Raw genomic sequence first — 23,188 nt, forward strand, 5'->3', positions numbered from 1 at the left:
AGGAAATATGGATCTCATGAGCGGAATGAACGCCGACGTCCGGGAAGACAGCGCCGAAGGTAAATATAGTCATATCTGTAATCACTTTCACATCATTATCACACGCACACGTCGACTCGGACAGCCGCGCCCCCGGCGAACCTCTAGCACAGTAGTGGAGGAGGCGGTCGGCTTGGTGCTCGGTGCTCGTTGCTGGTGCACGGTGCAGGTGGCTAGGCGCGCGGGTGTCGGGCGACGGCGGCAGCCGCAGCGTCCCCGTCGGCGGCGGCGACGCTGCGGCTGGGCAGGCAGTGCGAACGTGGTGTTGTTGGCAGCGGGCGGAGGCGGAGGGGTGCGCTGCTCGCGCTGCGGGCGCCGGTACAGCAACGCGTCCAACCTGCGCCAGCACGTGCGCCTCATCCACGAGGCGCAGCCCGTGGCCTGCGCGACGTGCGGGCGCTGCTTCAAGACGCCGCTGTACCTGCGGCGCCACACGCTGGCGCAGCACCTGGGCCGGCTGCAGCCCGCCGCCGGCAAGAGCCCGCCGCCGCTCGTCGCCCAGCCCGCGCAGCGCTTCCCCATGTAGCCTCCGCCGAGGACTGCCCCAGCGAGAGATGCGCTAGCCGCGCCGGGACCTGACCGCCCGACTTAACGTAGCGTATTCGCACTAGCGATCCGCCCGCCTCGCATTCCTATTTCACAAACATAATATACATTTTTATTTTTATCGCACGTCTGCTCTAAAGTATAATCCGGTACGTTTTTTGTCGTCGAGGGGCGTATCGCATCTCTCGCTCCGGGTTTGTGTAGATGTGACTTTAAGGTCGTAATGAAGACTGTCAGTAGATTTATCTAGTCTGTGATCGGAGTGTCGCCGGGGGCCTATCTGCCGTCACACCTTTCCGCTTATTGCGTGCCTTTCGATAAATATACCGAGTGCCAGATGTAGGTTGCTTTAACGAGTCCCCGTTCCCCGTTTGTTGATCCGTTAATCCGAGATGATAGCTCTACTCATAATACCTATATTCGTTTCGACCGCGCTTATTCAGAGACCTTGCGGTGACGATTATGTTGTTTACCGGGAAGTACTCTCGGGAACAATGCGATGAGTCAGTGGCTAACGGGGTCTCGTTAAAGGGAATACACAAGTACCTTCCTTTCTGACAATAGACTGATTGTTGTTAAAGCATTTGTTGCGACCGGTGCTGATTTTACATGAACATAGGTTATTTACAGGTTACAATGTACATACATTATACATACACGTTATCCACAAATTGTCCGCCGCTTGCCGCCGCATCTAGAAGTAAATAAGGTGTATTTTCATAATAGAGAGTAATTTTTTGTACCGCGCGGCGGAGGGCGGCGCGCAGTCCGATTTCCTTGTCGAGTCCGCGAACTGAGCGGCTACCGCGAAAACCGAAATTCGCAAATTGCAGGGATCTTTCTCTTTTACTCCAACGAAGGCGTAATTAGAGTGACAGAGAAAAATCCCCGCAATTTGCGAATTTCGATTTTCGCGGTTATAGCCCTGGTGTACTTCTCCGGAGATACATTATATTCGCCCACAGCAATAGTGATATTTTTATACACAATAGATTTTATCTTTACACGATGTTATTGTTGAGTGATTGGACGGCTCCCGGTTAATAGTTTGTAAAGTGTCTGATGAAAATGATCATTACATTAATAAATGTCTTCAAATTCATATATTGTCTAGGAGAACATAATAATTAATTATTTAATATTAGTTACGGATTACAGTCAAACATATAGTTTGCCATAGTTCTCTGAAATGCGCTGGGTTGCGTTTTTTAATAAAGGAGACGATTAACAAGAGGTGTAGTTTAGTAAACGATATACATTTATTTTTGTAAGTAGCTTTTTAATTTTGATCCATTAATTTTTGAGTCGCGATTTAAAGTGATAAAATTTTGCCATGGTGTCACATCTAGTCATTTCCCAGCAAAAGCATTTAGAAAAACTTTTATTTAAAGGTATCTATGATTAGGGTTGTGAATAACAATATTAGTTTATCATTTTAAAATTAAAGGATATCCAATAGAGGTGTGATCTCAAAGTGACTATTTCTTACGATGATCTCTAAATTTCCATTTGCATTTATTTTAAACTATATAGCTTAAAGTTATAATTGAAAGTCTAATTGAATCCAAAAAAATAATCCTAGATTATATTGATTGCAATAATATAAATTATTCTTGGAATTAATCGCTTATATTAATCTATTAGTAAGGTAATTTGAAAAAAGCACTTTCGAATTTCAATAATTTTAATCCAATTACTAAGTTAAGATGCAGTGCAGCTTTCATAATAGATCGAACGAGTATGTATTATAATGTTTAGAAAACGATCTCTTCGCACTTGCTGAGTTTAATAGTCATTTTTGAAACTAGGAATTTTATCAATACAATGTTTATGAATGTAAATTAAAATAATATTATAACACCGTCGGAACACTATTTCATATGAATTATCGGTATTGTTTTATCATGTTGTTTACACTGTTCTGGCTTACGCCATAGTTGTAGGGCGTAACGGCTAAGAACCTTTGCATTTAAACTGGGCGTTCCGTTTAGTTTAGACCAATACTTAATTTGATACGCGAAATTGGTTTTTGAATGACGCCACGTTGGAATGATATACCATTTCTTTGGGTGGTATTCCATCTGTCCAATGTCATTGCGGCTCACTCTCTCATGAAGCAAAAGGTGAGACAAAATACACACTGGACAAAGAAAGTGGGCAGGTGGAATACCACCCTTATCTGCAGGACGGTTTTCTCTAAAGTAGCTGTAATACTATATGTGCTAAAGCAGCTCTTAAACTACTTTCTAGAAAACCAAGAAAGAGATGGCAGAGGGCTTACCGCAAAACACGAAACTCGAAATTTCATTATATGCTTCTATCGCTCGAATACGCAAATGTGATAAAGAGGGACATAACGAAATTTCGATGTTTCGCGGTAGGCCCTCTGAATGGGAAACGTCATTCAAGGTGTTTCGCGTCTGGGTGGAATGGCCTAGGCGGAACGTACAGTTTGACCCCCTTATTCATAAACGTTTACTAAAGTCGACAAGCCGGTAATAATCGTTTGTCCCTTTCCATCATACCAGTACGTCGGAAAGGGACAAAGCTTGTTAACTTTAGTAAACGTTTATGAATAAGGGGGTGAATGTTTGGTAGTTGGTCGCCCTTCTTGCAATATTTAATTTAAGACCTCTGTAACGACAATATGCACTTTAAAGGACTCGGTTTACTTGTCACGTGTTTTACTCACAACACCACACTCAATAGTTAAATCATACATTTTCTTACATGATTAAAATGATATGACGTCACGTATAAGGAAAATAATTGAAACAGTTGAGATGACAAATTTTAATCATGTAAGAAGAAACGCTATAGAAATAAATACATATTTTTATTTCTATATACAACAGATATACTTGTTTGTTTTACAGTAGAACTGTTAATTTTACGTTGTATATATCGTTCATCATTATGTACATAATTATTGTAATTTTTTACTAAATATCAGAAAATAAAGTTCTACAATGACTTAAGTTTTTAGTTGTTAACGCTAACGTAATACAATGTTATTCTTAATTATACTTTCTGATGTTATAGGTACGTACATTTTCTTAACTTTTGTTCTACTTTATTGGACGCTTGTGATCATGAGTCATTAACGGGTATTTAATATAATTGATAATGCAATATTTACCTACTAGTATGATTAATTAATTCCGGTACAGATAATGTATTTTGTGATCATCGGCGTCGCCAAATATTTATTGACACTTGTACGTGATAGTTACTACAATATGGTCAAATATTCAGCCCATTTTCAAGCGAGATTTTAAGACGAGGTCCTTAATGCCTGTAGGCGCACCGCTAACAGCCAAAAATCGAAAAACGTTATGCTATCGGCCTCTCAATCGCTCTTGCATATTCGAGCGATAGAGAGGTAGATAATGAAATATTAGATTTAGTTTTTCGCGGTAGGGCCTCGGTTTTTTGGTATTGTCAACACACTAATTACAACTATTACAAGCCACACTTTTATCTTACAATTTTTAACCTTATTGCAAGGTAATAAGGCCTACCAATGGTGTTGCTGACTGATATAGTTCGTTTTTTTAGCATTAGAAAGAACTTGCAAGAAGGTAAGCGATCTTACCATGTCTTTTAATTGGAAAACGCTTTTTAAAAATCAAAAACTATTACTTATGAAAGCAGAAGAATATAAATGATCGAATTAGATTCATACATAATTGTTACATATTTGCCGTAACCTATTTTTAAAATGTGTTTTTCAATTAAAAGACACATCAAGATTGTTTACCTTATTTCTAATGCTAAAAAAAAAACGAACTATAGTACAGTCATCAGCAATAGTATCTTACACAACTAGGGCCGCAAAAATATATGACGCGCTCTTATTGCGCTCCAAATAAGAACGTGTCATATATTTTTGCGGCCCTAGTTGTGTAAGATACTATTGCTGATGACTGTACATAGGTACCTTCGATTTTATAAATAGAAACTTGTAGGTAATTAAGCTATTTTGTGTCAGAATAGATAACGAGACGGATTCACACGAAGAGGTTGACTTGATGACCACAATCATTGCTGGTAACTGTCACGTGAGAGTGGCATGGTAACGTTCCGTCGAAAAAGATGAGAATTAGGTTATGGTTTCGAATAAAACTAATGGCAATTGGCTTAAATTGCGAAATACTTTTATATTTTTAAGAAATGATTTTTTAAATGTGTACGTTGATTCACTCATTACCTATAAGCTCTATTTTGAAGTAGGTAATTTGTCACATGTTAAGAAGTTTAAGACCCCTGTTGAACTACTTGTAGTACTTACAGGATTTTAATATGTAAGCCTATATGTATATTGTATAACAAAAAGCCATACCTACGCCAATTCTCATCTTCTTTGGAACGTTTCACTTCATTTGGACCGTGTTTGCCTTCCCTCCTTGCTCCTTATCACTTTAAATCCTTAATATCGCGATATATTCAGCAAACATGGCCATCTGAATGACACTTAATAATGTGTGCATTTATGTCAGCCCGGCCAAAAAGGCATTTTCTGTATCCACAAGTCCATTTTGACAAAGGGGAGACATAAATTGTACACAAGTGTATACAAAAAAAAGGTCCTGTGTGCGGCGAGAAAACTACGCGGTTCCATATTAGCGCGATTCTGACTTATACGGCCTATTAACGAAAATGTTCGAGCGCTACCAAGTGGTTAAAAACGGCGATGTACATCTCGTTTACACACTAGTTCATCTGCCGTTTAAATTAAGGTCCCATTTAAATGTTGACTGTCGAATTCGGCTTGTGATTCAACATTAATGCGATTTGGAACTGCGTCCGCTCTCCAGACAGCGAAATTCTAAGATTATCTGTCTTCTAGAGCGATAGACGATTCCGGAGACAGACGGTCTTTCGAATTTCGAAGACCTGCATAACGCTTTTGATGTGACAGTTTGCGATCTGAGACGGCTTTTTCCCCCGTCTCCTTAGTGTAATGTATGATGTTGTCAGCGGGGCGGTGGGACGGGCGACGCAACCGCCCGGTGCCGGACGCGGTCTGGCTCGAGCAGCACCGCCGCGCGCTGCCCTTCGTGCTCAAGCGCGAGAACGAAAGAGGCGCTGTCGCACCACGGCTGGTAAATATAATTTATTATTTTATTTTCTTATAGTTTTTTGTGACAGACGTCGGCTAACTAACATAATGTTAGACGCATCATACGGTCGCGGATGTAGGACACTAGGTATTGGTGGAGCGTTAGAGCTTAGGCCGCTTGTATACGTTCGTTGTTTTTACCTCACAATTGCCCGTGTTAGGCAACGATGTATAGTTTTCTTGGGTGTAGAAGTAGCCACATACAAAACGGGCGTATACATACAAACGGCCTTAGAAGTCAATTCCCACCGGATGGCCAAATTTTCAGCTAATTGAGCACTTTTACTATGGCTGGTGAAGAAAGGGAGAGTCAAATTAGCTCCCGCTTCCGTAGGGAAAATAATCGTAGGATTATATTTGACTCACCGACACTGTAAGACCGTTTACATTTTCTTCCCGTATGCCAGTCGATGTATTTTCTCTACCTTTAAAATAAATTCCTATTTAAATTTATCTTTTGGGTTGAAAAGTCAAATGGTTGTCATTTCCGCCTACACTAATCTAAATAATATATCTTTCTTGCGAATTGGTAACCCACCATCCATGATTGAACAAAATGGTTACAAGAGTAGGTACTTTAGGTACTAATTTTGAATTTTGTGAGAACGCTATTGCAATTATACCTACTGTATAAATGTTTGTAAAATACTGTATTTTGATGACAATAGAGTTAATCTTACGATATTATTGGTTGGTGATGCGCAAATACCTATTTTGTTTTAATAATAAATCAATCAAGTCAAGAGTTAGGTATTATATAAAACTAGATGAAATCCCCGCTTCGCTCGGGTAAAATAAATAATACTTTTGTTTTCGTTACTCATTTTGAATTGAGTAATTATTTACTTTTAGACTTCAAAACGACATGATGAATAATGGCGGTTACATGCTTAATATCGCATCTCAGAAAACTTTAAATCCGTAACATAAAATTATAACTCTAAAAACTTACTATTTCGATATATCTAAAAACAAATATGTAATTAAAAAACCTAACTAACCCACTTTTCTGGTAGCAGTTCGGTTCTGTAAGGGTCGCAGTTCTAACCTAACCTAACCCACTTCTGGTTGCAGTTTGGTTCTAGTATAAGGATTACAGTTCTAACCTGACCTACTGTTCTGGTCGCAGATCAGTTCTGTAAAGGCCTCCAGGCATAACCTAACCCACTTTCCGATCTCAAAGGAAAGAGTTCCCCCTTTTGTACCTACCCTTCATGGCACTAAAATGAAAGTACATATGGAAATTATGTTTACGATTTAATTCTTTAATATTAAAGCCTGTCCGTTAAATATTAAATTCGTTTACAAAAAAACAAACAAAAACTGGATAAGTGCGAGTCTGGCTCTATAAAAAACCGGCGCGCCCCGCTCACGCGCCGCCCGCAAAACGCGCCTGTGTGACGGAGCCTTAAATGTCATATACTAAGAAAGACCGGCCAAATGCGAGTCGGACTCGCGCACGAAGGGTTCCGTACTTTTTAGTATTTGTTGTTATAGCGGCAACAGAAATACATCATCTGTGAAAATTTCAACTGCCTAGTTACCTATTACGGTTCATGGGATACAGCCTGGTGACAGACAGACAGAGAAGAAAACTGGAATAAATGTCATATAACTAACTACTAAGAAAAACCAGCCTAGTGCGAATCGGACTCGCGCAAGAAGGGTTCCGTAGCATTACGCACAAAACGGCAAATAAATCACGTTTAGGTATTGCATAGGAGCCCCACTTTGTTAATTTTATTCTGTTTTTAGTATTTGTTGTTATAGCGGCAACAGATACAATAGTTTGCTGTGAAAATTTCAACTGTTTAGCTATCACAGTTTATGAGATACAACCTTATGACAGACAGACGGACAGAGGAGTGTTAGTAATAGGGTCCCGTTTTTAGGGTACGGAACCCTAATAAGAGTGTATAGATTTTGTACTCGTAACAGGTCAACAATGTGAGTCCCCTGGAGATGCAGAGATCTATAGTTCGTTTTTTTAGCATTAGAAAGAACTTGAAAGAAGGTAACATGTCTTTTAATTGAAAAACGCTTTTTAAAAATCAATAACTATTACTTATGAAAGCAGAAGAATATAAATGATCGTATTCGATTCATAATTGTTACATATTTGCCGTAACTTATTTTAAATTAAAATGTGTTTTTCTATTAAAAGACTAATCAAGATTGTTTACCTTATTTCTAATGCTAAAAAAAACGAACTATAGTCTAAAGTCCCACATACCATCTTGCCACCAGCACTAACAGCCTTGTATGCTTGTTTGCCACCAACATGGCATTTTAAAACATATTAATAAAAACCTACTCATTTCATCGATCATATCCAGCCCAGCATTAGCCCCACTTAAATGTTTATTTAATTTTATTTTTAGTATTTGTTGTTATAGCGGCAAGAGAAAAACATCAATTGTGAAAATTTCAACTATCTAGTTATCACAGTTCATGAGATCATGGTGATAGACAGACGGACAGCGGAGTCTTAGTAATAGGGCCCCGTTTTTACCCTTTGGGTACAGAACCCTAAAAATCAACCTTGTTTACTATATACTAAGCTTCACTATGAGTCTGAAATTGTAGCAGTAATTAATATTGTTTTAGTTGTCACCTGATGATTTATTAAAGTCAAACTCTGAAGCTGTTATTTACACTGTTATTTGAATAAGAATAAAATATATCTTATTATATATGTATACTACCTATGTATATATCTTATTATCTTTTAATCTTATATTTAACTTACATTGTCTCCGGAGATTCACTGATACACCTCAAGTTTGATTCTTTGAAGTTAGTCTAAAGCACAAATATCAAATGTGTCCACTGTACACTGTAGTTGTTTGTTTCACATCACAGTCCATATAATCAGAACGGAGTCAGTCGGTTCTTTAACTCGAGACTTTTTGAATTACTTTTGTGACTTCTCGCTTCACTTTCATCTTGCTCACTTATTAGTTTGTCATGCAAGGTCGCTTTCCGTCCAGGTGGCTAGTTGTGCTATGTTTGAAGCCTTTCTGAAATGAAATACAACTTTAAAGACATATTCAATATAAAATGTTTGCCCAGTCTGGCCTAGTGCGTGGTGACCCGGCCTATGAAGCCAATGGTCTTGGGTTTGAATCATGGTAACAGCATTTAATTGTATGATGAGCCCAAATATTTGTTCCCGAGTCATGGATGTTTTCTATGTAATTAAGACTTCAAGGAAAGAGACTGAGATTTGTGTAAGAATGTCCCTAATAATATTTATTTTTATATTTGACAAATTCAAGGCGGCGTATACATAGGTAGTATACGCCGAGCTCTGCTGAATCTTGACGTGAATAAGGCCAATGGACCAGACGGTATACCTGCACGTGTACTAAAGCAGTGTGCGCCTGAGTTGTCTCCTGTACTGACACGCCTGTACCGCCTCTCTCTCCAAACAAGAACGGTGCCGAAATCCTGGAAGCTTGCAAACGTGCAGCCAGTACCCAAGAAGGGTAGTCGTGCTGATCCCTGCAATTACCGACCAATCGCCATTACCTCCATGCTCTGTAAAGTCATGGAAAGGGTACTTAACGGCAAACTGCTGGCATACCTCGAAGCAAATGATCTGCTCAGTGACCGTCAATATGGCTTTCGCCGAGGTCGGTCTACTGGGGATCTTTTAGCGTATGTCACGCACTGCTGCGGCGAGGCCATCGAGAGGAACGGTGAAGCGCTTGCTATTTCACTGGACATCTCGAAGGCCTTTGACAGGGTTTGGCACGCAAGTCTCCTTAGCAAGCTTCCTGCTTACGGCATCCCTGCTGATTTTTGTAGCTGGCTATCTGATTTCTTGAGTGAACGGTCGATCAGAGTAGTTATTGATGGCTGCTCTTCGGACCTCATGGCCATTGACGCCGGTGTTCCTCAGGGGTCTGTTCTCTCCGCAACCCTTTTCCTGCTCCACATTAACGACATGCTGCAACCCAGCATTGTAGGTTATGCAGATGACAGTACGGTTGTTGAGAGATATTTGGCTAGTGCAAGGGACAGCAGGGAGGATATACGTTCACAGAGAGAGGCCATGGTTGAGCGAATGAACTTGACCCTTAGTCTCGTTTCCCAGTGGGGTGATGACAATCTGGTCACGTTCAATGCCTCCAAAACGCAGGCGTGTCTATTTTCCGCTAAACGGAGTCCATTCGACCTGACTCCTTCTTTCCGGGGTGCATCTGTACCTATTACCGACAGCCTGGAACTCCTCGGCATGGAGCTGAGTTCAGTCCTCGGCTTCGGCAGCTTCATTGAGTCTAAAGCACAAACTGCGGCCAGAAAGCTGGGCGTCCTAAATAAGGTGAGGCGATACTTCACACCTGGACAGCTTCTAACACTTTACAAAGCTCAAGTCCGGTCGTGTATGGAGTATTGCAGCCACCTGTGGGATGGCTCAGCTAAATACCAACTCGCTGCTTTGGACTCGGTGGAGCGCAGAGCCAGGAGGATGATTGGCGACAAGAAGCTAACGGCTAAGCTTCAGACTTTGGCCCATCGGCGGAAAGTCGCCAGCCTGTCGGTATTCTACAGGTTGCACTTCGGGGAGTGTGCCCAAGAGCTACACGAGCTCATTCCACCGTCCCCATTCTACCATCGGACTTTTAGACGCACGGCCGGTTTCCATCCTTACTTGGTAGATATTCCGCCAATTCGCACTAAGCGCTTTGCTTCTACTTTCCTTATGCGCACTGCCAAGGAATGGAATTCCTTGCCGGCGTCTATATTTCCGTGCTCTTATAACCCGGCAACCTTCAAATCAAGAGTGAACAGGCACCTTCTGGGCGAGCTCGCTCCATCGTAGGCCACGTCTACGCCTCGGCTAGTCTGTGGCCATGAGTAAACCCATGCAGAATAAAAAAAAAAAAATTCAAATATATTTAAAGTGTTGACACTACACACATCTTACTGATTATAAGGTAATCTATGTAGGTGTAAAAGGATGTAAATGCAAATGCGTGCATCACAAAGTTTGTTCCCAAACTCTCATACGTTAAGTAAAGAGAAATTGGGCGTTGCTCACGACGCTATGAACTTTGTAACATGTAATGCTAATGTGTCTCACGTGTGTGTAAGGACTATTGTCTTATAAACTAACAAAATAATAAAACAAATACTTACTCGCCCAGTTTAAATCCAAATTTTAACATCCGTTAAACATGTCACTTCGGTTTCTACAAAGACTGGTAACTTGGCAAGTACAAAATGTAATGTAAATCACTGTTTATCGTTATTTATACAATTTTTACACTTCAAACTACACATTTCAGGATGATTTCAGTTATGCAAAAACAGTTAGGTTTTTAACATTCAATTCAAGAGTGACTGAGAAGAAGGGATGTTGAAGTGTTGACATGATAGTTTGAAAACCGTTCGGAAACTAAAACTCCTCTTTAGAGCATTTCAATGTCACAATAAATGGGATGGATGCAAGATGAGATTGACGTCAATTTCTTTTCGGTCGATTTGATCGAAAGAGTAGTATAATATCATCATATTGATAATCCTGTCGACGCCTAAAAGCGTATTTAGATTGACAGAGATATTTTGCGAATTTCTTTGTTCGCGGTTACATCGCGGTTTCTGAACGCATCCGTACCTGTCAAATGTCAACCAACAAATTGAACATTTGCATTCTTTGTCGAAATTTTTTCACTTTTAAATGCAAAATACTCGACAATACGAATTTTGCGGATACATGTTCTCGATTCAAAAGTGATATTTTTTCAAGCTCTTTCGATTGAGCATAATTTCATTTAGGTCTACCGTTAAAGCGGCTCGCGTTTATATATAAAGATTTGGTGTATCTTTAAACAGAATAACTAAAATACGCGGCTATACAGACTTGTTAAGCTAGTTTTAATGTTTACGTTTAGGTATCTTAGGAATAGATTATAAACTTCTGATAACACGGGATTGTTTCAAAATTTAAGAGCCAACAGCAGGGGTCATTTCTCCATACAAACGTACTCGACTGTCTTCTCCGTGGGTTTTGATGCTAGAGCAATGATTTTTTCAACACAGATTAATATTGTGAATATCTGTGTCGGACCGTTTTGCTTTTTTTGATATTTTTGTTTTTTAAGGCGCTAGAGCCTTTCAAAAATGGCCAAAATGGCCTAATTGACTATGCCGCAATGAGAGGCGTAGTATTCAAAACTGATATCAATTAGCCAAAAAAGCAAAACGGTCCGACACAGATCATTTCATAATCATTTAGATTTCCAAGTTTGGTTAGGATTGGTTAAGTTTTGGAGGAGGAAACAGTCGAGTACGAAACCGCGATTTTGAGAATTTTACGCAGGATTTTTCACCTTGTCCTTATCGCACTAGTTTTAGGAGCCGCTTCCGTTAGCGAGACGGGTATATTTACCTAAAATATATAAAACTCAGCTCCTGTTTCGTCTTAAGTAAATTATTAGTTTCGCGTAAGATGAGGTAATTGACTCTTGATAACAACTTCAACATCGCACCATTTTGGGTGGGCTGATAACAAATAATGGTTATTCACATCATGATCATGAGATAATGCCGTCTGCCGTCTGGAGGTACCTTTATTATTACTTATTAGTCAGTAAATTTACCTAACGTCTCACTGAAGCCTGGTAACACAAAGTAATGAAACGACAATAGAGTATTTTTTTTATATATGATATCTTAAAACTATAGCATACATTAGGTGGTACAGGGATCTTTTTCAACTTTTACCCATATTTTTTGAGGTGAATATTTGTATAATAAATAGTAATAGATACTTAATAAGTACATTGCACAGTCATGTTGGTAAACTTCATAACAAATTTAATTATACATATTGGCTGATTAGATATCGATGTTTCGTATGGGAGAGCCAAATTATTTTTCGCTCTCGAGAATGGAAAAGTAGGTAAATGTTGCTCAGTATGGCATAGGCCATAGACCTGGTATAGACCAGGGGTGCGAAACTCCTGACTTCGGTCAAACTCGGCTCCGCTCGGCTCAGCATTGCTCCGAGCAATTATTAGGGTTGGCACCACTTGACTTCCTTTTGCGTGCACGACCACAGATGAGACCCTGAACCGCTGTCAAACTTCGGTTTTGTAGGAAGTTTCCTTTCTGTACGTTAGTACTATTATTTATTCTGTGCCTACACTTATATTCAACTCTCAAATTGAAAAAGTAAAGAAAAACATGCCGTATTGTAATGTCTTGACTAAACGTTCAAAATTATAAGGCCCAAATACGTCACATTAAACTCAGATCTCTGGGCAAACATAAAGTGACTATATAATGATTATTTGCTGTGAGATATGGGAGCATGAACCTAGCCAGTGCCTGATTGCAGTCATGGGTCGGAAGCTAAGGACAAAGTTCTTTCCCTACGTTATCGCTTCTCTAAATAGTGCGCAGATAGCTGTCATAAAACTATAGTATGCTATAGGTATACGGCTAACTCGCTGGTATAGAATAAGGTGGGTTTTCCATCAGATATGTACAATGTATCAAAATGGAAGAAGAGGTTAACATTAGGCTGTGAAACCAGTTTCCACCGACACTAGACGGGGTATTTTGTATAATTTCTGTGACAAAGCTATGAAAATAAACACAGTTTCATGTGCAAATAATTAGGTATACCGACAGAACCGATATTATAAATACTGGCGGTAACGAAGGTAGAACATTTTTTGCAATTAATTTGCTAAAATATATTTTGTCTGCATTATTTTGTTGTTTTGTTTTTACTTTTATGGAGAAATACAAGCACTTAATTAAAACTACCAAAAAATAAAATCACTCTTTAAACGTGTAAATACACCGAATGAGTGGAGCGTGCATAACAATGAGGCAATTGTTAATTTCCTTATTAGGTGATTGCGTAATGATAAAATATGATATCATAGATATCACAAATTGGTGCCCTCAGATATGATACTTCATCTACATTATTGCGAGAGTGTATCACTTATCATGTTGATAAATTTGTGTCCAGATAAAACTCGGCGAGGGCGTGGAGATTCGCGAGGAGCTGCTCCGGGGGGTGAAGTGGGGGGATTATAGGAAGGTGACGCGGGGGTTAGCCGCAGCGCTGTTCTCGCCTATAGAGCTGGCTACCTGCTCCGTGACGGGGCAGCGCTGGTCGCGGGCGGGGCAGGAGTCCCGGCCCACGAAGCCCCCGCTGGACCGCCGCCGCGTCCACGCGCTCATATCCTACGTGAGCCGACACTTCCCCGACGTGGAGGTGTCGCGCATTAAGCAGGTGCTCGCGTACAAGTGCAAGGAGAACTGCGCTGCGCTTAGAATGAGAACTGCGAGGTAAGTTGTTTCAAATTATCTCGGTCGCGGGATCATTTTTGCTTGGTATCAGCCATAGACAGGGGAAATACTAAGATGCTTAAAGTAGTCTCCTAAGGGCCACTTGCACCATTCTACTAACCCGGGGTTAAATACAAATACAAACAAATACAAATAATTTATTGAGAAAACCTGACTTACTGAGAATTCAGCTTTTCAAATGGCTGTAACATTTTGCACAACTTTACTCGTTTTAGTATTCTTTGTCTATGGCACAAGAGAGAGAATATTGGGACATTATGTCACTGTCTGAAATGAAATCTTCGTAAGAAACCATTGACGTTTTTACATCTGCATCTTTCGACTTACGACATATTTTTAGATGGTGATATTCTATTACGGCCGTCAACTCTCTGAAAAGCATGTTCTGGGACCGATTAACATTTATTTCGTGGTTCCATATACCTATAAATTTAACACATGGCTTGTACTTCATATTTCCATAAATGTCATGTCTTTGTTTATTTGAATACAAAATGAATTCATTACGATGAGATTCATTGTGAATACACAGTACAATTATGTGAAACGTTGAACAAACAAGACCATTAATCAAGTCCCATAAATAACCAAAATTATCAATAGACGCCCCGCGTGTAATCTTCGTATACCTACTATATTTCACATAGCGTTGTTTGTAAACATATCAAAGTACAATGCCTTGAAAATGTCTGTGAGTCCTGTCGCCCAAGCCAAAGTGACAATCGCTTGCGTTTTGCCATCGAATCGCTTTGTGTCTCTATCGCTCTTTCATATTAGCGTGACAGTGACAGTTGCGTTTCGTTCGCTACGGAGCGATAGCGATTGGCATGTCATCTACGGGGCCTGGTCAGTGAAACACCCATTGCGATGGCGAAATGTACTCCTTTACGTTATCGTGACGACGGGCCTAGTGGGTAGTGACCCTGCATATGAAGCCGATGGTCCCGGGTTCGAATCCCGGAAGGCCATTTATATGTGTGATGATGATGACACAGATATTTGTTCCTGAGTCATGGTTGTTTTCTATGTATTTAAGTATTTATATATTATATATCGTCGGGTGACAAGCAAAAGTCACTAAGTACCACCACAAGTTCATAGCCATAGTGAACCATATTAGTATTAAAAGAAAGTCGATTTTTGTTTATTTTTTTTGTAATTAGTGACTTTTGCTTGTCACCTGACGATATATCGTTGTCTGAGTACCCACAACAGAAGCCTTCTTGAGCTTACCGTGGGGCTTAGTCAATTTGTGTAAAAATGTCCTATAATATTTATTTATTTATTATTGTGACGAGGGGTCCCCGGATGTCTCATTAAGTCATTATCTTTGCTCAAAAAAACACTAGATTCGGTTTTGTTAACCGGCCTCTAATCAGCTAAAGACAGTGAATAACAGACTGTTAATCTCCATTCTGCGATTTGCAAGATAGCTAAAAAAACTAATATCCCAGGCAAATATATAATAAATAATAATAATACATATTGGGGACATCTTTACACAGATCAACCTAGCCCCAAACTAAGCAAAGCTTGTACTATAGGTACTAGGCGGCGATATACATACTTATATAGATAAATACATACTTATATACATAGAAAACAAACACCCATGACCCAGGAACAAATATTAGTGTTCATCACAAAAATAAATGCCCTTACTGGGAATCGAACCCAGGACCATCGGCTTCGCAGGCAGAGTCACTACCCACTAAGCCAGACCGGTCGTCATGTCATCGGTCGTCATATATTAAAGAACAACGCAATTTTAAAACTCAGAGAACTTACAATATATATGTCGTTATTCCAAGTGGAGCATCTAATTCTAAATCGATGGAAAGACACAACGACACACGTCTATATTACTTACTTGTCTCTGTCTTACTTTAATAATAAATACCCTTATCTATCTGGGTTCAACTTGGCAATAGGTATACGGCGAATTTGGGAGCACGTGTAACTTTTTTTATATTTAGTTACAGCATAGATTATAAGTATAGAAGGTCCATTGTGTAGCAAACGCAGTATTGAGCAGGAAAATAATGTAAACATTTTTTTTTCTTATTCGCATAATGCCTCCTTATTTGGCCCTTATAAAAGCTGCTTCTCACTGACGTCCAGTTTTTTGCAGGATCCCGTTTTGGTAGTATAGGTGCTAATATAGCAACAGAAAAGTGGATCCTGCAAAAAACGGTACCCGCAAAAAAACTGGAGGTAAGTGGGAAACGGCTCTAAGTTTCGTCAAGCATACGCTATTATAGTTACCCAGCAATACCGACAATGACCAACAATGACGACCGGCCTGGCCTAGTGGGTAGTGATCCTGCCTATGAAGCCGATGGTCCCGGGTTCGAATCCTGGTAAGGGCATTTATTTGTATGATGATACAGATATTTGTTCCAGAGTCATGGTTGTTTTCTATGTATTTAAGTATTTATTTATTATATTATATATGGTAGTCTGAGTTCCCACAACACAGGCCTTCTTGAGCTTACCGTGGGGCTTAGTCAATTTGTGTAAAAATGTCCTATTATAATATTTATTAAAAAGAAATACCACCATGGCGCAAGTATGACTAGTATGAGTGACATCCCCGCTCAAATACGAAGTCATTGGAGCATCCCTAACCGAGAATAAAGTATCGCACGTCGTTACTGCCGCCTTCGGGTCGGAATATCGGAGCGGCCAAGGTACTAAGAAAAAAAATTTAACATTTGTTCATGGCTTTGTTCATATAATTGTGAATCTTGGCTCCGATATATCATGGGGACTGTACAGAAGGACTCGCCCCCTAACTCATAGCACATCCGCCAGGGTTGTCGAGTTTGCTCGTCATTCATGTTACTCAGTACAATCGTCATCAGATACATCGGAGCGGCCAAGAAGTTCACAAAACCAGAACACGCACTCTAACGCCTTGAGAATAGGAGCGTGATCAGATATTTGTGAGCAGCTTGACCGCTCCGATACATATGTTGGGGACTGTACACCGCCGCGACTCGAGAGTAATATATAGGGTAACAACTGCTCCACGCATTACTTGAATATACCTGCAGACGTAAGTGAAATTCTGTCTGCGACACAAAAATGATAGCCGGGCTAGGGTCACGCAACGCCCCTTTGTTTCATTCTTGCGCGGGCATGCTTTTATAGCTAAGATAAACTGTTATCAGCCACCATACAAGCCATGTTTATCACATGAGTCAGGCTCTGTCTCACACTCAACCCCACACAATACATATGGTGATATGAGTTCAAGTTCAGCTCTTGTTTAATGTAAAACAAATTCTCGCTGGTGCTGTATATTTAATGTACGAATATTTCAACTCTGCAATGATATACAGAAAGTCGGGAGACTGAATTTTGTTGCTTTCTCGTGTTGTGTTTTTATTAGGTGTTATGGAAAATTCTAGCCGCCTGTAGAGTATATTTATTAGGGTGGTATTCCACCTGTCCAATTTCTATCCAATGTGTATTTTGTCTTACATTTGCCTAATAAGAGAGTGAGACCAGGGCTCGGAACCGGTATTGAAATACCTGTTAATTTTGTTCTAAAACCGTTATATTATTAAGTTCACTAAAAAACCGGTTTAACACTTTAAAGTCTCGCGTTTTGTCGGAATTAAAGGTAAAAACAATGAAATTATATCGCGGTAGACCCGTTTGTGTAATTAAATATTTGTAAAAAACCGGTTAATTGATGGAACGCGAACTAAAAAAAAACGTTCTCTCTGCTAACCGGTAAGAAGAGGGAACAGAACTTTATGGTTCGCAGGGAACGATATAATACCGTTTACTCTTGGCTTTCGGAGACTCTCGGTTAAACTCGTCATACGTGAAAGAGATGGCAATACTTACTCGTTCTATCTCGCTTCGATATTTTCAATTTAACCGGTTAATTTCGTTCCACAAAAACGGAGCGAACGAATTAGGCATAAATTAGTATCTTAATAGGTAGAACAGTTCTTAAACCAGTTCGATAACCGCGAACGGAAACGAAATCCTTTTCGTTCCCGGGTGAATAAACGAAACCGGTTTGAAAAATAAAACGGTTTCCGAGCCCTGAGTGAGACGTAATGACATTGGACCAAGATATTGGACAGATGGAACATATTAATGTATGTACAATGCCTCAAGGGCCTATTTTCGATTTAAGCTACTTATTAATTTCTCTTAGTAATACCACTGTATATACATATCTTGTTTGTAAATAATGTATGTTACTTATTTGTTTATGAAGACTATATATTGTGAATTAAGATAAACAATATAACAATGTTTACTTAGATATAGGTACTTAGCACAAGTACCTACCATCTTAAGCCCACAAGTACTTAGTGGATATTGTTTGTTAGTCAACTAGTAGGTAACCCTTATTTATTTATAATTTTATGTAGATACGTTTGTCACAATTAGCATGAAGAAGTATTTGCCAACCTGTTATTTACCGATTTGTATTTTGTTGCTTGTAATTCGTTTTTTTAGCATTAGAAAGAACTTGCAAGAAGGTAAGCGATCTTGACATGTCTTTTAATTGAAAAACGCTTTTTAAAAACCAAAAACTATTATTTATGAAAGCAGAAGAATATAAATGATCGTATTAGATTCATAATTGTTACATATTTGCCATAACTTATTCTTTAAATGTTATTTTCAATTAAAAGACACATCAAGATTGTTTACCTTTTTTCTAATGCAAAAAAAACGAGGTATACTCCTAGCGGCAAAAATATCTACCTTTTTCTGTTTTGCAATCTTTTAAATCCCCTTACTGAAAATATTTATGGTACACTAGAAATGGAGAAATAATTTGAATACAATAGGTAAAAAAACATTTCTCAATGGTTGCGTGAGGGGTGAATCAACTTTTCGTCTAGTAACCCAGACGAGCGGCTTACATTGTTGTCTAGCTAGGGGAACAAGCGAATTTCAATCAATCGAAACTTCCATGGTGTGTATCGTATGTACGGATATTTTTTTTTTATGAAATACGTCATACTTCTAGAGAATTATTAGACACAGGAGGTGGTTTGACTACCGCAGGTATTTAAATGTGTAGAAATAAATAGGTAGGTATTCACAACTTTGAGCATTATAAAGTTATAAAAGGGTTTGTCTGCCGAAAATTGTATTCGAAATACACAGTAAGTGCAGAAAAATCAAACGATATAAAATTAACTACCTACTGAGTTGATACTGAGCGGCTCAACATTACTAAGTATGTGAATATAGGTTCAATTACTTATCTCTATTAGTTTTTTTATAGAAATAGCGAAGTGTTTACGATTAAAGTTAGATCGGTCAAATGAAAAAATAAAATTACCGTCTTGTGATTGTATATATGTACTTTGTTTCATAGGGAATTATCACGGTATCACTTTCATATAAACCCTGCTTATAGAATCTGTTCGGATAGAGAAGAATCGTGGAATGTATTGCATCTCTTCTTTTTCCGCACACACTCTACAAACTGTCTACAATTTAAATCACATAACCACCTCCAATCATGTAATTTTCTAACCAGAGTACAAGTAAATTAATGTTCCACTTGATAACCGGAAAGTAGGCTACTCTTTTTGAATAACAAGTTTACGTAATGGTGCATTCAGATCTGGCAAATGCGGCGCCCTGCACGCGCGCTGCTCGATTCGTATCTACATCGTGCTACAAAATGTATGCTAGCAGCTAGCGCTCCTTTCGAGAATGGGTCACGAAACTCTGTCAGATCTGGACGCAGCCTTAGAAAATCCAAATAAAAAAAAAAGCTTTACTACAAAAGTCACCCCAGCTTGCATTGGTAACCCATGCCCTGGTTGTGCATGCGACACTCGAGACAGTAATACAATTTGAAGTAGGCTGTCGAATTGTTTCAGCGAGTCTACCAACTTCATGCTGACGGCGGCCGCGCGGCCCCCGCCCTGCGAGCTCGATGCGCCTGCCACGCGCGTCTACCCCCACTAGTGAGTACACACATTTACCCCCTTATTCATAAAACTACAAGCCTCCATGTCCCGGAATCCAGGACAATATACACTTCGATAGCGACAAAATCGGGAGCAAACGAAAAGGCTGGGCTTTCACCATAGCATTTAATGACAACTAGATCTAAAAACAAAAGGTAAAACAAAATACCATAAAAACATTGACAAAATGTATAAAAAGTATAAATAACATATAAAACCTCAAATTAGTCCTCGACACTCAATTAGTTAATTTATGTTTCAGCCCATTCTTACAAATGCATAAGTCAAATTGACAGAAGAAGACAAACGATTACCTAATAGGTTATTGAGGCTTTTATACACGGTAGCTAAAACATAACTGGGATTGGGTTTTGGGATTATACGGAGCATGGGACCAACCCCAAAATCGCGGAAAAGATATTATCACCACCCCAACTGGTAAAAGCTCTCTTGATTGTTAAAAAACTGATAGCAAAATTGCATTTTATTCACATGTGAGACAAAGTAATCGAATGCAAATTTTGAGTTTTTTTTTTGCTAGTAGAATTGACTTCTAAATGATGATTTTGGATGATAAATATTTAATAACATTCATTTGGATTTGATTTGGTATGATTTTGTTTGATATTAACAGCAACGGGAATTAGGCCAGTCATCTTAAGCCTAAAAAGGGGGTCAACCTCGGAATGAGAGATAATAAGCTGGAAACTCGGATACACCTTCGTTATGACATTTTAAAGGTTCTCTTAAAAGTCGACGCATATATCGTGTGCGCGTCATAAGTTATTCAAGGTCAAAGTTCATGAAAATCGGTTTTTCGCGAATATCAAGGTTTCTATAGCTCCACCGCTGTTTACATGTAGGGAAGAATTGTAGAGCATAAAATTTGTGACACGTTAAGTATCGAACATTTTTTCATGAGATTAGCCGTTTTCAAGATATACCACAGAAAGCGCAGTGATCAGACATACGTAGTATAAGTTGGTTTGATAGTGAATGACACCTTGCATTTTGGTGACTATGCGCTGAAACTTTGCACGGTTGATTTTTAGCTGGTCTTGAGTAGATTCTGACCGGGAGCTATCGAGAGCCACGGCACATTTAGTGGGGGGAGGGGGGGTTAAGTTCGACGCTGCCGCGCTTCAATTGAAGCATCATTTCTCTAAAGCTATACATATTAGATTAGGGCATGTGATATATCATTTCCGGATAAATTATGGATGGGGAATCTATTTATGGAACAAAATCAATGCACTTTCTAACAAAGAAAATGAATAAAAATGAACTGAAAACGACTTCAACTCGCTATTATAACTACAGATAGAGATTTCGGGAGTTGAATAAAAGCATGTGAAAACATGCATTTTCTTGTATTATTAATACTTAAAATCTACCTCTTTCCTGTAGAACTACCTTAAGTTAAAGGCTATAAAGCTTAATTTTCTGATTAAACCTCAATAAAGGGGTACCCTTTTTGTATTAAACTATGTCATAAAATCATTACATACATACACACAAGCTGTTAGCTATTGTCCACAGGAGGGGCCACTTTTGTTTTAAAATCCATATATGATCCATAAGTGTCATTTTAACGATTAAAAAACTTTATAGAACGTATTATTCACACAGATTACCAGCTGAGCTTGCCTTGCGTCATAGTGCGTTTCCCGTGCCGCTGCGCCTTCTATGCCGTATATCTTGAAAATGGCTAATGGCATGAAAAAACGTTTTATATTTAACTCGTCGCAAATTTTGTGCCTTACAATTCTTACCTACATGTAAACAATATTGGAGCTATAGAAAACTTGATATCCGCGAATAACCAATTTTTATGACCTTTGACCTGGAATAACTTCCGACGCGCACACGATATATGCGTCGACTTTTATGAGAACCTTTAAAATGTCATAACGAAGGTGTATACGAGTTTCCAGCTTATTATCTCTCATTCCGTGGTGAAACCGTTAATTTAACTGGGCCAAATGCAGTTATCTTGTATAGCGCGTTTATGAATAACACCATTTAACTTTCGTATGCTACTGTAGTACATGTTGCATAGGTATTCGATGTATTCTAATCTTAAATATTAGATACTCGATCATATTATACTGGTCGGCCAAGGGTCTCAAATTTATAAACACGCCTCTATTATGCGTTTTGGATTATTATGTAACACTTCGCTGCGTAAAATGTCTAATGGTATTTATGAAATTCAATCTGAAAAATCATATGTATTTTTTATGGGCAGATGTGCCCCAATGCTAGTCTAGAGCCTTATCTTTCCGCAATCCGACTTACAAATATCTCAAATTTCCATAAGTTATGTCCAAGTTATACGAAGGATTACACAGATTATTGGAATAAAAAAAGGAACGGGTTTTAATATTAAATCGTACTATGCTACGTTACGTATATAAACGGCAACCCGTATTCGTGATTCGTTGATGATATACGCGTGGGCTACAGCTGCTCAACGCCTGAGAATGTTCGTTCACTTTATAGCAAATAACATCTCATCTTATCGGGCCATGGCGCGCCACACACCATCTCACGCGTCAATGTCTAAATAAACCTCGATAACATTGCGATAGTCTGATTACCTTACGTAAATAATACAAACTTATACCTAATTATAATATTCGTGCAAAGTATCGAAACGAAAGCTTATCTAGATGCTATCGCGATAGTCCACGAGTAAATAAATAGACTTATAAATTCCGTGCAGAGTTCCGTTTTGAAACGAAACTTAAATAAATGCTGTCACTTTAACAAGGTCTTAGTTCTGTTTCTATGCCAATGCCTATAGGGTCCGCCGGGGCATACGGGCGGTGTAACAATGACGCTTTACAAAAAAATAAAATATTAGATATCAGTTTTGAATGATTCACAGTTAGTTTCAATAGACTTATATGGACTTCTCCCCATGTAACTGTGTCGAAATATCGGGAGCTCGAAAACAATACAAAAGGTAATCAGTGTAATCACGATTCATATCCCGGTCGATATAAGTCCAGAAAAGAACTAGATAAGTATTAGAAATCGTCTTTATTTTTTACTCGTCTGTAAGCAGATCACGGTTATCAGTATCACACTGATGTGGATCCGCACGCTTTAATGTATGTATGTGTGAGCGAGGCAGTGCCTATGCAAGTATGCAAGTATATATAAGTGTCCCGCTCGC

At 39.1% G+C, this 23,188-nt stretch overlaps 2 protein-coding genes across 5 annotated transcripts in view; one reads left to right on the plus strand and one right to left on the minus strand.

Moving 5' to 3' along the window:
* LOC134665350 (transcription activator GAGA-like) overlaps window positions 1–23,188 on the plus strand; it is a 34,168-nt gene that overhangs the window by 5,679 nt on the left and 5,301 nt on the right. For 2 of the 4 annotated variants that reach the window (XM_063522277.1, XM_063522279.1), the window contains 4 exons: window positions 3–59; window positions 5,566–5,690; window positions 13,701–14,023; window positions 19,900–20,004. In XM_063522277.1, the coding sequence (XP_063378347.1) occupies window positions 3–59; window positions 5,566–5,690; window positions 13,701–14,023; window positions 19,900–20,004 (610 nt within the window). Of the gene's footprint in view, window positions 1–2; window positions 60–314; window positions 3,559–5,565; window positions 5,691–13,700; window positions 14,024–19,899; window positions 20,005–23,188 lie in introns of those variants that run through there. The other 2 variants (XM_063522278.1, XM_063522280.1) reach the window with 2 other exon arrangements.
* LOC134665352 (synaptic plasticity regulator PANTS) overlaps window positions 15,811–23,188 on the minus strand; it is a 39,915-nt gene continuing 32,537 nt past the window's right edge. The window contains exon 5 of the mRNA XM_063522283.1: window positions 15,811–15,827. The gene's annotated coding sequence lies outside the window, so the exon portion shown is untranslated. The remainder of the gene's footprint in view (window positions 15,828–23,188) is intronic.

The sequence above is a fragment of the Cydia fagiglandana genome, chromosome 6 (genome assembly GCF_963556715.1).
Source record: "Cydia fagiglandana chromosome 6, ilCydFagi1.1, whole genome shotgun sequence".
NCBI classification, from domain to species: Eukaryota; Metazoa; Arthropoda; class Insecta; order Lepidoptera; family Tortricidae; genus Cydia; species Cydia fagiglandana.